This window comes from Oncorhynchus mykiss, chromosome 21, assembly GCF_013265735.2.
Source record: "Oncorhynchus mykiss isolate Arlee chromosome 21, USDA_OmykA_1.1, whole genome shotgun sequence".
Lineage (NCBI taxonomy): Eukaryota > Metazoa > Chordata > Actinopteri > Salmoniformes > Salmonidae > Oncorhynchus > Oncorhynchus mykiss.
In genome coordinates this window covers 9371261-9394311 of record NC_048585.1, presented here as the reverse complement: position 1 = coordinate 9394311, position 23051 = coordinate 9371261, and the positions used below count along the sequence as shown (strand labels likewise).

General features: G+C 41.7%; 2 protein-coding genes across 3 annotated transcripts; one reads left to right on the top strand and one right to left on the bottom strand.

The window, feature by feature from the left end:
* Positions 1 to 3269: 3269 nt before the first annotated feature.
* On the bottom strand, positions 3270 to 6595 carry LOC118943004 (globoside alpha-1,3-N-acetylgalactosaminyltransferase 1-like; the record flags this gene model as incomplete). Its single annotated transcript, XM_036958472.1, has 3 exons — positions 3270 to 3979; positions 6128 to 6262; positions 6543 to 6595. Coding segments are annotated over 3 exons (879 nt in total), but the record flags the coding sequence as incomplete, so codon positions are not given.
* Positions 6596 to 14436: 7841 nt separating this feature from the next.
* LOC118936574 lies at positions 14437 to 22559 on the top strand. Of its 2 annotated transcripts, none has more exons than XM_036956794.1 (11): positions 14437 to 14550; positions 15240 to 15301; positions 15897 to 16045; positions 16436 to 16564; positions 16706 to 16817; positions 16916 to 16982; positions 17084 to 17130; positions 19254 to 19435; positions 19570 to 19683; positions 21808 to 22094; positions 22444 to 22559. In XM_036956794.1, exons 2-10 carry the CDS (start codon positions 15253 to 15255, stop codon positions 22066 to 22068), a joined length of 1110 nt encoding a protein of 369 aa, XP_036812689.1. In that variant the 5' UTR covers positions 14437 to 14550; positions 15240 to 15252; the 3' UTR covers positions 22069 to 22094; positions 22444 to 22559. The 2 variants fall into 2 exon arrangements, with proteins under 2 accessions (XP_036812689.1, XP_036812688.1); XM_036956793.1 differs by lacking the exon at positions 14437 to 14550 and adding an exon at positions 14827 to 14873.
* Positions 22560 to 23051: the final 492 nt, after the last annotated feature.

The window sequence follows — 23051 nt, the reverse complement described above, 5'->3', positions numbered from 1 at the left end:
TAATCTGTTCAACGTCACCTAAAGACTGGAAAGCTGCTGTGGTCATCCCCCTCTTCAAAGGGGGTGACACTCTAGACCCAAACTGTTACAGGCCTATATCCACCCTGCCCTGCCTTTCTAAAGTCTTCGAAAGCCAAGTTAACAAACAGATCACTGACCATTTCGAATCCCACCGTACCTTCTCTGCTGTGCAGTCAGGTTTCCGAGCTGGTCACCGGTGTAGCTCAGCCACGCTCAAAGTACTAAACGATATCATAACCGCCATCGATAAAAGACAGTACTTTGCAGCCGTCTTCATCAACCTGGCCAAAGCTTTTGACTCTGTCAATCACCGTATTCTTATTGGCAGACTCAACAGCCTTAGCTTCTCAAATGACTGCCTCGATGGTTCACCAACTACTTCTTAGATAGAGTTCAGTGTGTCAAATCGGAGGGCCTAATGTCCGGACCTCTGGCAGACTCAATGGGGGTACCACAGGGTTAAATTCTCGGGCCGACTCTTTTCTCTGTATATATATAAATGATGTCGCTCGCTCTTGCTGTGGGTGATTCCTTGATCCACCTCTACGCAGACGACACCATTCTGTATACATCTGGCCCTTCTTTGGGCACTGTGTTAACAAATATCCAAATGAGCTTCAATGCCATACTTACACTCCTTCCATGGCCTCAGCAACCAATCGCTGCCTGCACCCGCCCACCCGACTAGCATCACTACTCTGGATGGTTCTGACTTAGAATATGTGGACAACAATACATACCTAGGTGTCTGGTTACACTGTAAACTCTTCTTCCAGACTCATATTAAGCATCTCCAATCCAAAATTAAATCTAGAACCGGCTTCCTATTTCGCAATAAAGCCTCCTTCACTCACGCTGTCAAACATACCCTCGTAAAACTGACGATCCTACCGATCCTCGACTTTGGCGATGTCATTTACAAAATAGCCTCCAACACTCTACTCAGCAAACTGGATGCAGTCTATCACAGTGCCGCCCGTTTTGTCACCAAAGTTCCATATTCCACCCACAACTGCGACCTGTATGCTCACATTGGCTGGCCCTCGCTACATATTCGTTGCCAGACCCACTAGCTCCAGGTCATCTAGTAGTCTTTGCTAGGCAAAGCTCTGCCTTATCTCAGCTCACTGGTCACCATAACACCCACCCGTAGCACGCGCTCCAGCAGGTATATCTCATTGGTCATCCCCAATGCCAACACCTCCTTTGACCTCCTTTCCTTCCAGTTCTCTGCTGCCAATGACTGGAACAAATTGCACCCAAAAAAATGTTGGAGACTTATATCTCCCTCACTAACCTTAATCAGCAGCTATCTGATCAGCTTACCGATCACTGCAGCTGTACATAGCCCATCTAACTACCTACCTACCTCATCCCCATATTGTTTTGATTTACTTTTTTGCACACCAGTATTTCTACTTTTACATCTGCACATCTATCACTCGTGTTTATTTGCTCAATTGTAATTACTTTGCTACTATGGCCTATTTATTGTTTTGCCTCCTTACTCCATTTGTATATAGATTTTTCTATTGTGTTATTGACAGTACTTTTGTTTATCCCATGTGTAACTGTCTTGTTTTTGTCGCACTGCTTTGCTTTAACTTGGCCAGGTGGCAGTTGTAAATGAGAACTTGTTTCCTGGTTAAATGGGGGGGGAAAATGAAGAAAAACAGCATTCCACATGCCACAATCAACAGCCTGATCAACTCTAGGTGAAGGGAAGGAGATGTTTGTGGCAAATGGTCACACCAGATACACCAGTTGTCTGATCCATGCCCATACCTTTTTTAAAGTCATCTTTGACTAACAGATACATATCTGTATTTCCAGTCATGTGAAATCAACAGATTAGTATCTGGTGAGTTTACATTGACTGGTTTCCTTTTAAGAACTGTAACTCAGTAAAATCTATTTAAATTGTTGCATGTTGAGTTGATATTGTTTGTTCAGTGTAGTTATAACTATTTGTTTTTCATATTATAATCTTGTGTATATAATTCGTTTTCAAGTTTTTTCAATTTGAACTTGTCATCCTCAATCCTTTTAAATGGATTATATAAACATGTGGTTGTATTGTGGTTTTAAATGGTCAAATCTAATCCCCTAGCGGGTCATAGAACACACCTTCCATGTCATTATTTTCCATTGAGCCCCTCGTTGATGATCCCTTACATAACATGGATTAGATGGTACAATCTGAATTGAAGGATTTCCCCTTTTGCCTTGTCATTGGCAGGATGTTTTTACACAAGGAAGTGAATCCTCCATATGACCATTTTAAAGGGGTATTATCCTTTGTTTTCGTGTTTGTTTTCATACAGTTTACAGGACATGTCTAGTGGTTAGGGGTTGTTTCTGGACAGGAATGCCAGCTCCACTTTGACATTATGCTAATGTTTTTCTTAATGTAAATTCAGTCCAGCACGGTGTCTTGTCTGATCGACACATCTATAGGTGGAATCCATGCAACATTCCCTATTTCTCCATCTCTCCACTAAACCGCTGGTTTGTTACTCATACACCGCATCTCGTTGTCAGAGGGGAGATGTTGTTTTTAGTTTGGCTGTGGAAAATATAACAAGTAGGGAAATAACACAAACATTCTGAGAGTGGTTAAATATTTATTTCCAGAAAAATACACATAATCGTAATCTTTTTTTAAACATTATATTTATTGATGTTTTTACCAGTAATCAACATACAGTAGATAGGCTACAGAATACAGGATGAATAAGGTAATACAAAATATTTAATTTCCTATAAATGAAGAACGTTATTATCCCCAAACTACAACAGTGACTGATATACAGTACATTTAAAATAGTAGTTTTATGTCAGTGTATATATTTCACCAACACAAAATGAATGGGGCCGGACAGCTGTATATCCAATGTGACATTTTATACCTTTCCCTGAACTTAACCTGAACTTAACCTAACATTAACCCAAACCTCAGTGAAGATATACCTGAACTTAACCTAACATTAACCCAAACCTCAGTGAAGCTATACCTGAACTTAACCTAACATTAACCCAAACCTCAGTGAAGCTATACCTGAACTTAACCTAACCTTAACCCAAACCTCAGTGAAGCTATACCTGAACTTAACCTAACATTAACCCAAACCTCAGTGAAGCTATACCTGAACTTAACCTAACCTAACCTTAACCCTAACCTCAGTGAAGCTATACCTGAACTTAACCTAACATTAACCATAATCTATTAAGTTTTTCTTCTTTCGGTCGAATATCCAATTCCTAGTCCTATACATTGGGACGAATTTCAGCATAGTTTTTAACGACAGAAGAGAAGCGAATTACTTTGACCTCTTTGGTTTTGGTCTTCTTGTCATCCCACTGGTACTCTGGAGACAACAGCTTGCTGGGCTTGTTGTAAAGCAGGTACCTGTTGAGGTGACTCTCCTCCTGCCAGGCAGCCTCGATGGAATTCCTCGCATCCTCTTCAAGCTGGTTCCGACATACCTTTGTTAGTGTGTACACTTCCTCCAACAACCCACCGAACACGGCCCCGGCATAGTAGTAATCTCCCTCATCCATGGGGATGTAAGCTGTCGAGGCTGGACGCCGTTCGTATGTGAAGTGGTCACGGGTCACCTGGTAGAACCATGGGTGAATCACAGCAACCAGCCTGCCCAGAGACTCGGCTCCCCAGCGAGCGTGGAACTTGCTGTCCACGTCCAGACAGAAGATGTAGTCGGCCTCCCTGCTGATCTGACGTTCGATGGCTGTCTGGATGATCTCCATCCTCCGGGCTGATATCTCCTGCCAGCGGTTTGAACCTGGCACCTGGATCACACTCAAATGTCTCCCCTGAGACAGGTTCACTGACGGAACATCGTCAGGACGATCTGTGAAAACGTAGTAGCGCACGTTGAAGTCGACCAGGAAGTGCTTCTCTGCTGTCTCCAGGAAATCTCTGAGAAAGCGGACGTATCTGTCAGAATTTAAAGACACAAGGGGTAACTGTCAAAATATAGGAAACATCAACATAAAGTGTCTTAATAGAGAGTTGGGCCTCCACCAGCCACCTTTGGTCCTCCACCAGCCACCTTTGGTCCTCCACCAGCCACCTTGGTCCACCACCAGCCACCTTGGGCCACCACCAGCAACCTTGGGACACCACCAGCAACCTTGGGCCTCCACCAGCCACCTTTGGTCCTCCACCAGCCACCTTTGGTCCTCCACCAGCCACCTTGGTCCACCACCAGCCACCTTGGGCCACCACCAGCAACCTTGGGCCACCACCAGCAACCTTGGGCCACCACCAGCCACCTTGGTCCACCACCAGCCACCTTGGGCCACCACCAGCCACCTTGGGCCTCCATCAGCCACCTTGGTTCTCCACCAGCCACCTTGGGCCTCCACCAGCCACCTTGGGCCTCCACCAGCCACCTTGGGGCACCACCAGCCACCTTGGGGCACCACCAGCCACCACCAGCAACCTTGGGCCACCACCACCAACCTTGGGCTACCACCAGCCACCAGAACAGCTCTAATGCACCTTGGCAAAGATTCTACGAGTGTCTGAAACTCTATCGGAGGGATAATTTGGTGTTTTGTTGATAGTCGTGGAAAACTCTATCTCAGGTACGGCCTCATTTGGATTGAGATCTGGTGACTGGCATATGGTTTACATCGTTTTCATGCTCATCAAACCATTTAGTGACCACTTGTGCCCTGTAAATGGGGGCATTGTTGTTCTGGGTGATTAGCCATGGTAGCAAAAAGAGTGACTGAAATAATGGTCAGCCCAGCCTTTTTATACATGACAGTGAGCATGATGGGATGTTAATTGCTTAATGAACTCAGAAACCACACCTGTGTGGAAGCACCTGCATTCAATATACTTTGTATCCCTCATTTACTAGTGTTTTCCATTATTTTGTCAGTTACCTGTACATAACATAAGGGTTGAAGGTGCCTTGCTCAATGGCACAACGGCAGTATCAGACACCTGCGATTCTGATGCCAGAAACACTCTGTAGAACATGGACCCATAACTTGGACCCAGAGACACAGAGACCCAGAACATGGACCCAGAGACCCAGAACATGGACCCAGAGACACAGAGACCCAGAACATGGACCCAGGGACCCAGAACATGGACCCAGATAACCAGAACATGGACCCAGAGAACCAGAACATGGACACATGGACCCAGAACTAGAATAGTTGACCTTTGTTGTACCACAAATATGGAATATTCTATTTGTTCTATTTGTTGTATGGTCATTCTCATAGGACTGTATAGGACATTCTAAACCGTTTCCGACCAGAAATTACAGTCTACCAGAAAATAAACAAAGTAGTACAATTATTCAAATCTTAGCCAAACTGTGAATCATGACAATTATGATATCGTATTACCTGCCATGTGACATGAGCTAGTTATGTCCTCATACACTGAGTGTACAAAACATTAGCAACACCTTAATATTGAGTTGCACCACCGAAAGCGTTCCACAGGGATTCTGGCCCATGTTGACTCCATTGCTTCCCATAGCTGGTCATGTCCTCATACACTCTACTAGGTGCTGAAAGCTTTCCACAGGGATTCTGGCCCATGTTGACTCCAATGCTTCCCATAGCTGGTGATGGCCTCATACACTCTACTAGGTGTTGAAAGCGTTCCATAGGGATTCTGGCCCATGTTGACTCCAATGCTTCCCATAGCTGGTGATGGCCTCATACACTCTACTAGGTGTTGAAAGCTTTCCATAGGGATTCTGGCCCATGTTGACTCCAATGCTTCCCATAGCTGGTGATGGCCTCATACACAGTGTTGTTGTTGTCTTGCCCATTCACCATCTGAATGGCACACAATCCATGTCTTAAATGTGTTGAGGCTTAACAATCCTTCTTTAACCCGTCTCCTCCTCTTCATCTACACTGATTGAAGTGGATTTAACAAGTGACATCAATAAGGGATCATAGCTTTCACCTGGATTCACCTGGTCAGTCTGTTATGGAGAAAGCAGGTGGTCATAATGTTTGTACACTCAGTGTAGTTTCAGTGTTTTTAAAAATATTGCTAGTTTAATTTCCCTTTTTGAATATTTGGGAAAGGTTGTAGGCTACTCACTTTCCAACGGCAAACACTGTGGTTGCTATGGTGATGTTCATGGACTTGTAGATTGTGTCGACGAGGTCAGGGTCAAAGGTTCCTTCCCAGACGATGGGTGCCAACCACGGGGTGACTGCCACCACATCAGTACGACTAAAGAAACAAAACAAGATCAAGCCTGACTGTGTTGTACTGATTATGATCTCAATGTTTACAGATATACAGATCAAGCTGGACTGTGTTGTACTGATTATGATCTCAATGTTTACAGATATACAGATCAAGCCGGACTGTGTTGTTCTGATTCTCTGATTCTCTGCTCAATGTTTTTGCAGTTAAAGTCCCATGAAAAGACGTGTGGTATACTAAGCTACACGCTAATGTGTAAGATAACAATGAGAGGAAACTAACAAAACGTAACAACACTACTCACCCCGCCAAGACACTGGGCTGCTTGTACAATAGCCTGGGAGAACAAAACGTAATTCATTAGTTAATGAAGATATGGGCTGATGTTGTTATTGCTCTCTCAAAAACAAGGTGCTAGTACCAAAAAGGGTTTTTAACTTTTTCACTGCAGGGGAAACCTTTTTTAGGCTGTGGAGAACCTTTTTTAGGCTGTGGAGAACCTTTTTTAGGCTGTGGAGAACCTTTTTTAGGCTGTGGAGAACCTTTTTTAGGCTGTGGAGAACCTTTTTTAGGCTGTGGAGAACCTTTTTCATATTGGCACTTTGGATCATCCTTTATATATAAAAAAAATTAAGCTGCGGACTGTTCTAGCAGGAAAACAATGTGGAGAGTGGAAGAATAGGATTGTAGTCAATCTAGGTTGCTTTAAAAAAAATGTATGAGGGTAAGTTGGGTTGGAGTAATAACATTTGTGGAATTACCATGTGTTTTTTTTCCACGTGGTTTCACCCATGGATGTAAACATGAGGTTTGTGGAGAATTGATTTGGGGGCGTGGGTAATTATGTAGGGGTGTGTCCTCCAGTGGCTGTGGGCTTTAGGTATGTTATTTAAGACTAAGTTAGAGGTTGTCGCTGATTGATGTTGGTTTTCCCTTTGTCATTATGGCGTATTGTGATGTCATTATGGGGTATTGTGATGTCATTATGGGGTATTGTGATGTCATTATGGGGTATTGTGATGGCATTATGGGGTATTGTGATGGGATTATGGGGTATTGTGTGTAGATTGATGAGACAAAAATGACTCAATCCATTTTAAAATAAGGCTGTAATGTAACAAAATGTGGAAAAAGGTCTGAATACTTTCCAAACACACTGTAAATAAGAGCTTGCTACCATGACACTTTGTGGAAAAAGCACCCTAATTAACTCTTTTGTCCTACTACAGTTGACCTATGTCCTTATGGCCTACACCTACCAACGTGTTTTCCATTTCATTTGGAACGGCAAGCTAGTCAAAATTAAACGGGCCTATTTATATTTTGGAGATGAATTCAGAGGGCGAATATGAATTCGGAGGGCAGATATTATTAAATATTAAAGCATTAGACCTCTCACAAAAGCTTCAGTCACACCAAAGTTATACTTAAATCCAAACTGGTTCTCTCGCAGATTAGTAAGAATGTCTCACCCCATGTTCAAGAATGGCCTTTTTCCCTTTATATAGATTACAACCTCTCACTTTCAGTTATTATATATAAATATCACTATTTTTAAAACAAGTCATAGAAAGTTGGAAGGTTGGAATGTTGCAAAGGCACACACCTGTCTTGAAAAGGTCCCACAGTTGACAGGGCATGTCAGAGCAAAAACCAAGCCATGAGTTGGAAGGAATTGTCCGTAGAGCTTCGAGACAGGATTGTGTCGAGGAACAGATGTGGGGAAGGGCACCAACAAAGATTCTGCAAGAACACAGTGGCCTCCATCAGTCTTAAATGGAAGAAATTTGGAACCACCAAGACTCTTTGAAGAGCTGGCCGCCCGGCCAAACTGAGCATTCAAGGGTGAAGGGCCTTGGTCAGGGACGTGACCAAGAACCCAATGGTCACTCTGAAAGAGCTCCAGAGTTCCTCTGTGGAGTTGGCAGAATCTTTCAGAAGGACAACCATCTCTGCAGCACTCCACCAATCAGGCCTTTATGGTTGAGTGGCCAGACGGAAGCAACTACTCAGTAAAATGCACATGACAGCCCACTTGGAGATTTCCACAAGGCACCTAAAGGACTCTGACCATGAGAAACAAGATTCTCTGTTCTGATGAAACCAAGATTAAACTCTTTGGCCTGAATGACAAGCGTAACGTCTGGAGGAAACCTGGCACCATCCCTACGGTGAAGCATGGTGGTGGCAGCATCATGTTGTGGGGATATTTTACAGAGGAAGAGACTGGGAGACTAGTCAGCATCGAGGAGAAGATGAACGCAGCAAGGTACAGAGAGATCCTTACTGAAAACTCTGGGATGCTTTCTAGGCAGAGTTCCTCTGTCCAGTGCCTGTGTTCTTTTGCCCATCTTTTCTTTTTATTGGCCAGTCTGAGATACAACGTTTTCTTTGCAACTCTGCCTAGAAGGCCAGCATCCCGGAGTCCCCTTTTCACTACCGACGTTGAGACTGGACAGAGGAACTCTGCCTAGAAGGCCAGCATCCCGGAGTCGCCTCTTCACTGTTGACGTTGAGACTGGACAGAGGAACTCTGCCTAGAAGGCCAGCATCCCGGAGTCGCCTCTTCACTACCGACGTTGAGACTGGTGTTTCGCGGGGACTTTTTAATGGTATGTTAGGGGGAGAATAATTGTATAATTGTAAAATCAATGGTGGTGTCAACTACAGTGTTATGTTTTTTGTTAGTTGTTTGTGTTTGTTCTGTGAGTTAATTCTATGTGTTAGTTCTGTGAGTTAATTCTCTGTGTTAGTTATTTTTATTGGCCAGTGTGAGATACAACGTTTTCTTTGCAACTCTGCCTAGAAGGCCAGCATCCCAGAGTCGTCTCTTCACTGTTGACGTTGAGACTGGTGTTTTGCGGTTACTATTTAATGAAGCTGTCAGTTGAGGACTGTTTCTCAACTAGACACTCTCATGTACTTGTCCTCTTGCTCAGTTGTGCACCGGGGCCTCCCACTCCTCATTCTATTCTGGTTAGAGCCAGTTTGCGCTGTTCTGTGAAGGGAGTTGTATGAGATCTTCAGTTTCTTGGATGAAACAGCCTTCATTTCTCAGAAGAAGAATAGACTGACTAGTTTCAGAAGAAAGGGCTTTGTTTCTGGCCATTTTGAGCCTGTAATCGAACCCACAAATGCTGATGCTCCAGATACTCAGCTAGTCTAAAGAAATACATTTTTAATGCTTCTTTAATCAGAACAACAGTTTTCAGCTGTGCTAATGTTGGTCCCACTTTTCTGGGCTCCGTTATTTACTTAACACATAATGAATACACTAAATGTGCATATTTAACATTTAGATATTTTAATTAGAAAACAGTTGTAGGCAGAAGTCAAAACATACAACTTATGTCTCTCCTGAGTTCTGCCCCGAACAAAAGAAAGACAGGATCTTATATACCCGAGGTCACACCTCATGGTGCCATCTCCTATGTCAAAACCCTTCATGTGCAGCTAAAAGACCCTTGAGAAGACCCCCAATTTCAACTTTAACCCTTCACTAACATAACTGCAAAAGGGTTTTCTATTGATCAATTAGCCTTTTAAAATGATAAACTTGGATTAGCTAACACAACATGCCATTGTAACACAGGAGTGATGGTTGCTGATAATGGGCCTCTGTACGCCTATGTAGATATTCCACAAAAAATCTGTCGTTTCCAGCTACAATAGTCATTTACAACATTAACAATGTCTTCACTGTATTTCTGATCAATTAGATGTTATTTTAATGGTAATAAAAATGTGAGTTTCTTTCAAAAACAAGGACTTTTCTAAATGACCCAAAAACATTCAAACAGCTGTTAAGCTAGAAAAAGTAAGTTGTATAGTTCGTTCTTTTCTTTCCTATTGAACATACTACTTTCCCATGTGAAATATTATCGTTTATTTAGATATTAGAGTACCTGAGGATTAATTAGAAACGTCGTTTGACTTGTTTGGACGAACTTTACCGATAACTTTTTGGATTCCTTTGTCTGCATGTTGAACGAGTGGATTACTGAAATCAATGGCGTCAAACAAAACAACCATTCATTGTGTAGCTGGGACCCTTGGGATTGCAAACAGAGGAAAATCTTCAAAAGTAAGTGATTTATTTTATCGATACTTGTGTTTTTGTGATGCCTGTGCTGGTTGAAAAATATGTTGATGTGTGGCGATGTCCTCAGACAATCGCATGCTATGCTTTTGCCGTAAAGCCTTTTGTAAATCGATTAAAAGGAATCTAAGCTTTTGAATGATGTATAACACTTCTATTTTCATGAATGTTTAATATTACAATTTTTTATTTGAATTCCAATCCCAATTTCCCCGGATGTTGTCGGCAGGTGTCCCATGCCTGAACAGGTTGAAAACAAGTTTCAATCCAAGAGGCTTTGATTCCATTTCCAATATCCTCGCCCAAGTGGACATTTTGTTTGAGTAATAAATATGCCAATTGGCCATTGACTTTAATGCAGAGAAACTTAAATCAGTTTTACCTCATTTCTTTCAGTCAAATGTGCAAAAGTTCTAGACAACCTTTTACTCCACACACAGAGATGTGCAAAAAGCTCTCCCTCGCCCTCCATTTGGCAAATCTGACCATAACTCCAACCTCCTGATTCCTGCTTACATGCACAATTTTAAGCAGGAAACACCAGATACTTGGTCTATAAAAAAGTGGTCAGATGAAGCAGATGCTAAACTACAGGACTGTTTTGTTAGCACAGACTGGAATATGTTCCGGAATTCTTCCGATGTCATTGAGAAGTACACTACATCAGTAACTGGCTTTATCATTAAGGGCATCGAGGACGTCATCCCCACATTGAATGTACGTACATTCCCCAACCAGAAGCCATGGATTACAGGGAACATTTGCACTGAGCTAAAGGGTAGAGCTGCCACTTTCAAGAAGCGGGACTCTAACCCGGAAGCTTATGCCCTCTGACGAACCATCAAACAGGGAAAGTGTCAATACAGGACTAAGATCGAATCGTACTACACCGGCTCCAACGCTCGTCGGATATGGCACGGCTTGCAAACTATTACAGTGACACAAACCTACCAGATGAGCAAAATAACTTCTATTCTCACTTCGAGGCAAGTAACACTGAAGCATTGATGAGAGCATCAGCTGTTCTGGATGACTGTGTGATCAAGCTCTCCACAGCCGATGTGAGTAAGACCTTTAAACAGTATCCGATTGCAGAGGAAGGTGTTTAATCCCAGGGTCCTTAGGTATGTGAGGAGCTTGGAGGGCACTATGCTGTTGAACACTTAGTTGTAGTCATTGAACAGCATTCTCAAGTAGGTGTTCCTTCTGTCCAGGTGGGAAAGGGCAGTGTGGAGTACAATAGAGATTGCATCTTCCATGGATCTGTTGGGGTGGTATGTGAATTGGAGTGGGTCCAGGGTGTCTGGGATGATGGTGTTGATATGAGCCATGACCAGCCTTTCAAACCAGTTCATGGATACAAATGTAAGTTCTACGGTGCAATAGTCATTTAGAAGGAAAAGAGGGATACCTAGTCAGTTGTACAATCTTTGCCCCACTATGTTAACTGGGTCCAGACTACCCTAAGAACACATCTTTTCCCCACTATGTTAACTGGGTCCAGACTACCCTAAGAACACATCTTTTCCCCACTATGTTAACTGGGTCCAGACTACCCTAAGAACACATCTTTTCCCCACTATGTTAACTGGGTCCAGACTACCCTAAGAACACATCTTTTCCCCACTATGTTAACTGGGTCCAGACTACCCTAAGAACACATCTTTTCCCCACTATGTTAACTGGGTCCAGACTACCCTAAGAACACATCTTTTCCCCACTATGTTAACTGGGTCCAGACTACCCTAAGAACACATCTTTTCCCCACTATGTTAACTGGGTCCAGACTACCCTAAGAACACATATTTTCCCCACTATGTTAACTGGGTCCAGACTACCCTAAGAACACATCTTTTCCCCACTATGTTAACTGGGTCCAGACTACCCTAAGAACACATCTTTTCCCCACTATGTTAACTGGGTCCAGACTACCCTAAGAACACATATTTTCCCCACTATGTTAACTGGGTCCAGACTACCCTAAGAACACATCTTTTCCCCACTATGTTAACTGGGTCCAGACTACCCTAAGAACACATCTTTTCCCCACTATGTTAACTGGGTCCAGACTACCCTAAGAACACATATTTTCCCCACTATGTTAACTGGGTCCAGACTACCCTAAGAACACATGTTTTCTTGGCAGAGAACACACTGTTGGCCTAACATTTACGATTGATGCCCTAAGAACTCACTCTAGGATAGGTGCTCTGTCTGATTCGCCTTTTCTTGGATACTAGCAAATAAAAAGTTTAATTCAATATGATTATTAATGATAATTCAAAGGACTGTTGTCAGAAAAGGGGAACATACAAAACTCAACGCACATAGTCACTATCTGCTATCTCTGTGAATGTGAATGCCTTTTATGTAAGTAGTGTCTCAGAGGGTTGGCTACTGTGAAAATGCTAAACTTAGATCTTTTTAACCATTTGTTTACACTTTGTTCAGTCACGTTACCTAATTGGCTGCAGTATCATTCATAACAATCTTCATAACACATTTAGTCAACATCGTTCATAATGAGTTTTCAAAAATAGAGGTCCCCTTAATTAAAAAATACAGTCAATCAACGAAACAGCGGAGCAAATCATTGGTGCACAATGATGTCATTACTTGTTGTCTTCAAATCGGTTTCTTTCAGTCAATACGTCCCGCGAAATGACCCATCAGGTTTGGTTGTGTTAGAAAACAAACCAGTTGATTGCAGTGAAACCAAACATGACTGGAAAAGTCCCGTTTTGTGTGTGTATTTATCTAGAATATGTCGTCGAAAATGGAATGAGACGGAATTCGCGACACAAGTGGTTCACAAAATGTTTTGTGTTAGGCTATAAAAATTGATTTTATCAAACAAAAAAACATTAATTGTGTAACAATGAGCATTGGGATTGCAAACAGAGGAAGATCGTCAAAGGTAAACAATTTATTTCATTGCAGTTTGTGATTTTGTTAGCCTGTGCTTGTTGAAATAATTGTTTTTTATGGGGCTCTATCCTCAGATAATCCCATCGTATTCTTTCGCAGTAAATCCTTTTTTAAACCTGACAACGCAGTTGGATTAGCAAGATTCTAGGCTTTCGAAACATGTGAGACACTTCTATTTTCATTAATGTGTAATATGACTATTTATGTAGCGATCACCATATGTTGTAGAATTTCAGCCTGCTGCCGGGTTCCGTGCGCAGAGAGGTTAACAACCTCAACGCGCGAGTAGTTTTAAAACGGCCATTGACGTGGTTTCTGAATGTAAAATGTGGTCCACTTTTGTAAGATAAAAGTGTTGCTCCTGCAATATTGTTACGTCCGTTGTTGGAATGAGACCAAGGTGCAGCTTGGTAGGCGTACATTTTAATTTATTAAATGAACACCGGAAAAAGAAGAAAAAAAAGAAACGTAACATCTACTAAACAGCACAGTACCAAAAACAACATCCCACAAACTAAGGTGGGAAAAAAGGCTGCCTAAGTATGATCCCCAATCAGAGACAACAATAGACAGCTGCCTCTGATTGGGAATCATACCAGGCCAAACAAAGAAATAGGAAAACTAGAATTCCCACCCAAATCACAACCCCGACCAAATAGAGAAATGAAAAGGCTCTTTTAGGGCGTTTTTTTTTTTGCAAACAATTTTCTTCCTTCATTTACATGCACTATAATTTTTATGTGTAAAACAGAGAGAGAGAGAGTGACCTTACTTAAGGTTAGTGTGTGTCTGAGCGGTTTTCTCTGTGTCTTCTGTCAGAGCAGGAGATGTGTTGTTAGAACTAGCAGGATGTTGATGTGATTCTAGTCTGTCAGAACAGGAGATGTGTTGTTAGAACTAGCAGGATATTGATGTGATTCCAGTCTGTCAGAACAGGAGATGTGTTGTTTGAACTAGCAGGATATTGATGTGATTCTAGTCTGTCAGAACAGGAGATGTGTTGTTTGAACTAGCAGGATATTGATGTGATTCTAGTCTGTCAGAACAGGAGATGTGTTGTTGGAACTAGCAGGTTGTTGGTGTGATTCTAGTCTGACTGATAATGAGAGTGGGGGGGGGGGGCTGAGGCTTTAAGGACACACCCACTAGTGTAGAGAGGAGGATATGGTCTGGTTGCTGTTCTGCAGTACCTTATTATTTCCTCATCTCTTCTCCTTACATCACCTCATTTCACTCCTCCTCCTCAACAGTGACTAATCCAAGCCAGAAGCAGTAGCCAGCTCAGGTACTCTCAACATTCTCTGATTCTGAGCTATTCTACCAAGACCAAGCTACTACTACTACTGTCACTGTGTTACTCTCAACATTCTCTGATTCTGAGCTATCCTACCAAGACCAAGCTACTACTACTACTGTCACTGTGTTACTAGCCAGCTCAGGTACTCTCAACATTCTCTGATTCTGAGCTACTCTACCAAGACCAATCTACTACTACTACTGTCACTGTGTTACTGTCAACATTCTCTGATTCTGAGCTACACTACCAAGACCAAGCTACTACTACTACTGTCACTGTGTTACTGTCAACATTCTCTGATTCATGTCCAGGTAATGTGCTACGTTACAGATGGAGCTGCTCTGTTATGTCATGTTAACTGATGTCACTTAAAAGTTAATTTGTGTTTTGTTTTGTCATGTTATGCGATATCATTTTAAAATGAGTTATGTTAAATGCATAATGTACGATTCTAGTTCAATGACTGGAAGTCTACAGGTGTATTAGCAATGCTACCATACCTGTAGACTTCCAGTCATTGTGCTAATGCTAAATAGCATTTGCTCGTGAAACAACCACTACCTTCCTTCCTAATGCACACGGAGACATTAAAATGGTATCCAGGATCCCTTTAACACTATTAGAGGTTGTTAAATGTAGAGTTGTTATGTAATGTAATATCATTGTTTCCACTGTAGGTCGGTTGGCAGAATGCCTCTGCTGCTTTGTTGTATAGTGACGGCTCTGCACCTCTCAACAGGTGAATATGAAACTTGAAAAACAGACGGTGTGTGTAAACAGTTAAAATGATTGATAGAAAACACCCTCTGTGTTCTGTTAAAACACTTTTTTATTTAACCTTTATATAAATAGGCAGGTCAGTTAAGAACAAATTCTTAAACTTTATTTAACTAGGCAGGTCTGTAATTAAGAACACATTCTTATATACAAATTGTTATTTATTTAAACTGGTGACTCTTTATCCACATTATAGGAGGAGGTGTAAAGCCATAGACTATGAATGATAACGTCAAAGGCCACACTGAAGTCTAACAAAACAACTCCTACAATCTTTTGATCATGAATTTCACTCGGCCAAACATCATCAACCATCTGTGTAAACGCTGTGCATGTTGAAGCCTGCTGAAAGTCTGTTGTCAATTTGTTTACAGTAAAATAGCATTGTATCTGGTCAAACCCAACTCTAGATGCTATACAGTATTTGAGGTGCAACTTGATCTAGCTTAGTTTGCACTTTTGGGATTATTCCATTAATTGCTTCCAATGTACCAGGTAAACTAAGTCAAGCACAGCTCTTGAACAGTACATACTGTCGGTGTGTGTTGTTGTTCCAGGGCTGGATGCTGCCCCGGGGGTGGTGAACACTACAGAGGAGGAGGTGGAAGGGGTGGACTCCCAGTCACCATGCCCAGCCGGGTGGCATCAGAATGAGCATCGCTGCTTCTCCTTCTACCCCGTCTGGGCCACCTGGGCCACTGCAGAGGTAACTCTTGTAATTGGGAGAGACTGAGAAACTAAAGGTCACCTTGTTCTGTTGCTGTAGTAGAGTTGGTTAGGAATTGATTTAGGGCAATTCCATGGTAAAAGAATGAAGCTAAAATCCGTTTTTCACATAAAATTGTATACTTTAAAATCTAGTTAAATTAAAAACTACTACTACTACTAGTAGTACTACTTCTGTCACCAATACTACCACTTCTACTGCTGTCACTCCTACAACTAATACTATTTCACAACCATTGATACTTCAAGGCTAGCACACATTTAATTCAGGAAATTTCCATTTCTAGCCTGCATTGATCTTCGCTCCCTGAGGTACTGCCAGGGCTTTAGCTCAGCGGGCTAACACAGTGTTCTCTGACTGTCTCTCTAGTTGTACTGCTCCCAGCACAGAGGGAACCTGGTGTCGGTTCACAGCCCGGGTCAACAGGTGTTTGTCCAGGATCTGGTCAGGAGACACACAGACCAGCCGGTCTGGATAGGAGGCTACGATGCAGCTCAGGTACACTGGGTCAATAATTAATCAGTCAGTCAGTCAGTCTGTCAAATGTCTACAGTTTACAGAGGCAAAAGGTCAACGTACTTTCTGTTTAAAAACAATGAAGTGGTTTCAATCCATCAATCAATGTGTTTCTGTGATAAGGAGGGGATGTGGCTGTGGAGTGACGGCTCAGCTGTTGACAGTTTCTACTGGGAGGAGGATGAGCCCAGTAACTCTGGACAGGGGGAGAACTGTATGGAGCTACACACTGGAGGTACACACACACACACACACACACACACACACACACACACACACACACTCTCTCTGAGCACATTGAAATAACTGAAGTGAGATTTGTCTTGACAACAGGTGGGCAGGGCTGGAATGACGTGTCCTGTGCAGAGCTGAGGTTCTATGTGTGTTCTATGGAGACAAGGTAGCAGGTCTAACACTGTCTTGTATCTGGACACGTTTTATACAGGCACCATATTAAAACTCAATTACATTAATGTCTTTTTTTATTTCATTTTCTTTTAGATCTGGTTTAGCATCATTGCCAAGTCAGAAGAAAAAACACGAGAGAGGTAGGAATGTCTTGGCCCATTGCCTCGGATAGACTAAGCTAGGAAGCTAGGATATGCATATGCATGGTAGTATTTGATAGAAAACACTCTGAGAGTTTCTAAAGCTGTTAAAATAATGTCTCTGAGTATAACAGAACTGATTTGGTAGGCAAAACTATCTAGGAAATTTGTTTTTTTGAGGTCAAAATGCTTTTCTATGGGAAAGCCAAATTATTAGGATTGCAGTTCCTCTGGTTTCCACTAGATGCCGACAGTCTTTAGAAATTGTTCAATGTTTTTTTATGGGAAAAATTAAGAAGTGATCGTTTTCTTATCTAAGTGTCACTCAGAAGGACTCTACTATTTTGGTGAGCGTGAATGACTCGTTGTTTTTCTCCAGTATTGAAAACAGTTTATTCCGTCTTAAATTGATCGATTATTTACATATTAGGGTACCTGAGTTTGGATTAGAAACGTTGTCTGAAATGTTTGGACCAAGTTACTTTTTACATTCCTTTGTAGGCATGTTGGGTGAGTTCAAACTGGTGTATTTCTGAATCAAACGCGCCAAATAAAATAAAATATATAAATAAATAATAAAATAAAAAAATATTTTTTTTTTGAGGGGGGGGAATAAAGAAGGACTTTGTGTAACTGGGACATTTGGGATTGTAAAAAGATGAAGATCTTCAAAGGTAATCGATTCATCTGCTTTTTTGGAAAATGTTTTTAAGAAATTAAGCAAGTCAATGTGGAAAATTTCAAGAACTTTGAAAGTTTCTTCAAGTGCAGTCGCAAAAACCATCAAGCGCTATGATGAAACTGGCTCTCATGAGGACCGCAACAGGAATGGAAGACCCAGAGTTACCTCTGCTGCAGAGGATAAGTTCATTCGAGTTACCGTCCTCAGAAATTGCAGCCCAAATAAATGTTTTACAGAGTTCAAGTAACAGACACATCTCAACATCCACTGTTCAGAAGAGACTGCGGGAATCAGGCCTCCATGGTCAAATTGCTGCAAAGAAACCACTACTAAAGGTAGCAAGAAGAGACTTGCTTGGGCCAAGAAACACGAGCAATGGACATTCGATTTTAGATTATTGGTTCCAACCGCCGTGTATCTGTGAGACGCAGAGTAGGTGAATGGATGATCTCTGCATGTGTGGTTCCCACCGTGAAGCAAGGAGGAGGAGGTGTGATGGTGCTTTGCTGGTGACAATGTCAGTGATTCAGTTTGAATTCAAGGCACATTCAACCAGCATGGCTACCACATCATTCTGCAGTGATACGCCATCCCTGGTTTTCACTTAGTGGGACTATAAAGACCCAACACAACTCCGGGCTGTGTAAGGGCTATTTGACCAAGAAGGAGAGTGATGGAGTGCTGCATCAGATGACCTGGCCTCCACAATCACCCGACCTCAACCCAATTTGGATGATTTGGGATGAGCTGGACATTGCTTCAAGGCCTGAGCTACAGGCAGTTAGATGTGTGTGTCATTACAGGCGAAATTGAAAAAATAAGAGGCGGATCCTTATTAAAGAGGATGAGGTTTTCTAGGAGGATAAAAAGCTTAATTCCAGATCGGTAAAACATGTTTGAAAGCTTGAAAGGGCATTCGCAAGTACCAACATCATCAGCTGTCCTCTTCAAAATGTCAGATTGTTTAGAGTGAATAGAATGTTGTAAGTCAGATTTAAAATGGGAGATTTAAATAAAGGGAGATTTAGAATGTTGAAGATATCCCGTTAAAGAGGAAGAGGATTTCTAGAATAGCCTGAGTAAAAGGCAGTTTACTTTGGGCACCACAGTCATCCAAACTTCCAAATACTGCCCCCTATCCCTAAAAAGTTAAAATAATGATGGACTGTCGTTTCTCTTTGCTTATTTGAGCTGTTCTTGCCATAATATGGACTTGGTCTTTTACCAAATAGGGTTGTCTTCTGTATACCACCCTACCTTGTCACAACACAACTGATTGGCTCAAATGCATTAAGAAGGAAAGAAATTCCACAAAATGTGCTCAATGTGCTCAGAGTGTTGAAACAACTGGGTTTTTTTATGATCTGTTTTGGGTTTTGTACTAATCATTGCTAAACTGTACCACAGTAGTAGTTGTGAACACTGCCCCTCCCTCCCCCAGAGCTGGTTGAAGAGGTGAGTATTTATGACGTCCTGTGGGAGACCAGTGAGAGAGTAGCAGATGAGATCCTCGACACAGCCTTCCTCAGGGGGATGTATTCCAGACGTCTGCCTGCCCGCTGCTATGCTGACTTCTGCCACCAGGAGGTGCTATACCTGGACAGAGTCACCACCATGCTGCAGGTGAAAAGAAAATACATTACATAAAACCAATACCATAAAGATTTACTTACTATGACTGTGATACGTGATTGTCGTCCCTAGCTATCTTAAGATAAGTTGCTCTGTATAACAGTGTAAATGTGTGTGTGGGCCAGGTGCTGATCAGAACAGTCCAGGGTCCTCCAGACATCATGATGTTTCTCCGGAGAACACATCAACGCTACCAGGAGTCTATGAAGGAGGCCCAGATCCAAACTCCACCACACCTGGTAGGAAGCTGTTATAACAATCATCCGTAATATACAATTTAAGATATATCTTAATATGCAATTTAAGATAATATATCTATTTATACAATTTAAGATAATATATCTTCAAATGCAATTTAAGATAATATATCTTATACAATTTAAGATAATATATGTTATACAATTTAAGATAATATATCTTATACAATTTAAGATAATATATATATTTATACAACTTAAGATAATATATCATAATATATAATTTAAGATAATATATGTATTTATACAATTTAAGATAATATATATTAATATATAATTTAAGAGGATTTATAGCAAGAAAATTCAACTAGAACGTAGTAGGTGATTTATCAATTCCAAAAACCTTCCATAAACATTTTCAAATACTCATATTTAACTTTTTTTGTTTTGGTTAATTTCTAGTTCAATTTCGGTTACCCAGGTTTTGGTGTATTTAGACACACCCCCAAAACGTAAACCAATCATATCTTCTATCTTTTCCCTTTTTGACTCCATTCAGTTCAAGGTCTTTTAGCATTACAGTTTATAGCTGGTTTCAGTCATCTGGGAATATTAAAACATCTTCATATAATCAGTAAGCCACTTCAGAGTTTCCTTTAAGAACATTTGGTGCCTGACAACATGACAGGGAAGGTTTTAATTTACCGGATATTTGAGAAACCCATATACATTCAGATCCAACCTGGTGCAGGACAACATGACAGGGAAGGTTTTAATTTACCGGATATTTGAGAAACCCATATACATTCAGATCCAACCTGGTGCAGGACAACATGACAGGGAATGTTTTAATTTACCGGATATTTGAGAAACCCATATACATTCAGATCCAACCTGGTGCAGGACAACATGACAGGGAAGGTTTTAATTTACCGGATATTTGAGAAACCCATATGCATTCAGATCCAACCTGGTGCAGGACAACATGACAGGGAATGTTTTAATTTACAGGATACTTGAGAAACCCATATGCATTCAGATCCATTCAGATGAACGTACTTTGGTGAGAAAAGTGCAAATCAACCCCAGAACAACAGCAAAGGACCCTGTGGAGATGCTGGAGGAAACAGGTACAAAAGTATCCATATCCACAGTGAAACGAGTGGATATAAGGCAGAAGCCACTGCTCCAAAACATTAAAAAAAATGCCAGACTACGGTTTTCAACTGCACATGGGGACAAAGATTGTACTTCTTGGAGAAATGTCCTCTGGTATGATGCAACAAAAATAGAACTGTTTGGCCATAATGACCATGGAGGAAAAAGGGGGAGGCTTGCAAGCCGAAGGACACCATCCCAACCTTGAAGCACGGGGGTGGCATCGTCATGTTGTGGGGGTGCTTTGCACCAACCGAACCTCTGGTCTGTGGAGTCTGGACCTGATGTTAGCTTGAGTGACGTATTTATTCATGACATGCAGGAGGGACTGGTGCACTTCACAAAATAGATGCCATCATGAGTCAGGACAATTATGTGGATATATTGAAGCAATATCTCAAGACATCAGTCAGGAAGCTGAAGCTTGGTTGCAAATGGGTCTTCCAAATGGACAATGACCCCAATAATACTTCCAAAGTTGTGGCAAAATGACTAAAGGACAACAAAGTCAAGGTATTGGAGTGGCCATCACAAAGCGCTGACCACAATCCTATAGAAAATATGTGGGCAGAACTGAAAAAGCATGTGCGAGCAATGAGGCCTACAAACCTGACTCAGTTACACCAGCTCTGTCAGGAGGACTGGACCAAAATTTACCCACCTACTTGTGGGAAGCTTGTGGAAGGCTAACCGAAATGTTTGACCCAAGTTAAACAATTTATAGGCAATGCTACCAAATACTAATTGAGTGTATGTACACTTCTGACTCACTGGGAATGTGATGAAATAAATAAAAGCTGAAATAAATCATTCTCTCTACTATTATGCTGACACTTCACATTCTTAAAATAAAGTGGTGATCCTAAGACATGGAATTTGAACTTTTTATTAAATGTCAGGAACTGTGAAACTGAGTTGAAATGTATTCGGCTAAGCTTAGCCACAACCACATAGTAAACTCTTTATCTCACTTCCTCCATCTCTTTCTCTTCCTCTTCCTGCCTACAGAACCTGTCCTCCATCCAGCCCTCTGCAGCTGTGCGTCAGTACCTCCAGAGCTTCCATGAAATTGTGAATGAGGAGCCCATCTACTGGCTGGTGTCTCTGCTGCCCAGAGCCCTGCTCAGACCTTACCTGGCACAGAACCTGCCCCTGGGAGAGAGGACCAGACAAGGCCCCAGCCCCTGCCTCTACCCCTGGCTAAACCTCTTCCCCTGCCCCTGCTACCAGTGGGGGAGAGAGGACATGAAGCCAGACCAGAGGAACTAGAAGGATGAGTCTGGGACATATTACAGGTATATTAAGGATATTATAATGTAATACAACTGATACAATATAATGTATGCTGATTTATATTGATGATATGAGATGTGCTGATTGATATTGATGATATGAGGTATGCTGATTGATATTGATGATATAATATATGCTGGTTGATATTGATGATATGAGGTATGCTGATTGATATTGAAGATATGAGGTATGCTGATTGATATTGATGATATGAGGTATGCTGGTTGATATTGATGACATTGATTGCCAATGGAAGTTTATAGTGTCTGAACTCCACATTGTTGTGTTTTAATCTTGTCAAATGTGGTGATATTGTGGAGTGACTCTTTTCTATCCTGTCTCTCTCTCCAGGCATCTACTGGAGAAGTACCAGGATGTGATAGACGTCTACAAGGCTGTCAACATCTTCAGAGTCCAGATGATCAACGAGAAGGCTCTCTTCACCACCAGGTGCGGTTAGCCTGACTTAGGTCTACAGTTAGTCTGACTTAGGTCTACAGTTAGTCTGACTTAGGTCTACAGTTAGCCTGACTTAGCTCTACAGTTAGCCTGACTTAGGTCTACAGTTAGCCTAACTTACGAATGCTGTTAGCATGGTCCTGCTATCTTTGTTTACAGTTAGCCTGGTCCTGCTAATCAAGTTTACAGTTAGCCTGGTCCTGCTAATCAAGTTTGCAGTTAGCCTGGTCCTGCTAATCAAGTTTACAGTTAGCCTGGTCCTGCTAATCAAGTTTACAATTAGCCTGGTCCTGCTATCTAATTCTACAGTTAGCCTTGTCCTGATATCTAATTCTACAGTTAGCCTGGTCCCGCTAATCAAGTCTTGCCAGGTCTCCCTCTCAAAACTGGCTCTGAGCCCTACGGGATCTTCTTAGCCTAGGCACCAGTCTATATTGTGATAACATTCTACTCCTTGTCAACATAATTTGACATGACATGGAGTACAAGAAGTGTAATCG

Excerpts from the sequence above, each read along its gene's own strand:
- LOC118936574 (XM_036956793.1), top strand. Across the intron at positions 19,436-19,569 it reads GAGTCACCACCATGCTGCAG|GTGCTGATCAGAACAGTCCA; the intron begins GTGAAAAGAAAA and ends TGTGTGGGCCAG. Across the intron at positions 19,684-21,807 it reads TCCAAACTCCACCACACCTG|AACCTGTCCTCCATCCAGCC; the intron begins GTAGGAAGCTGT and ends TCCTGCCTACAG.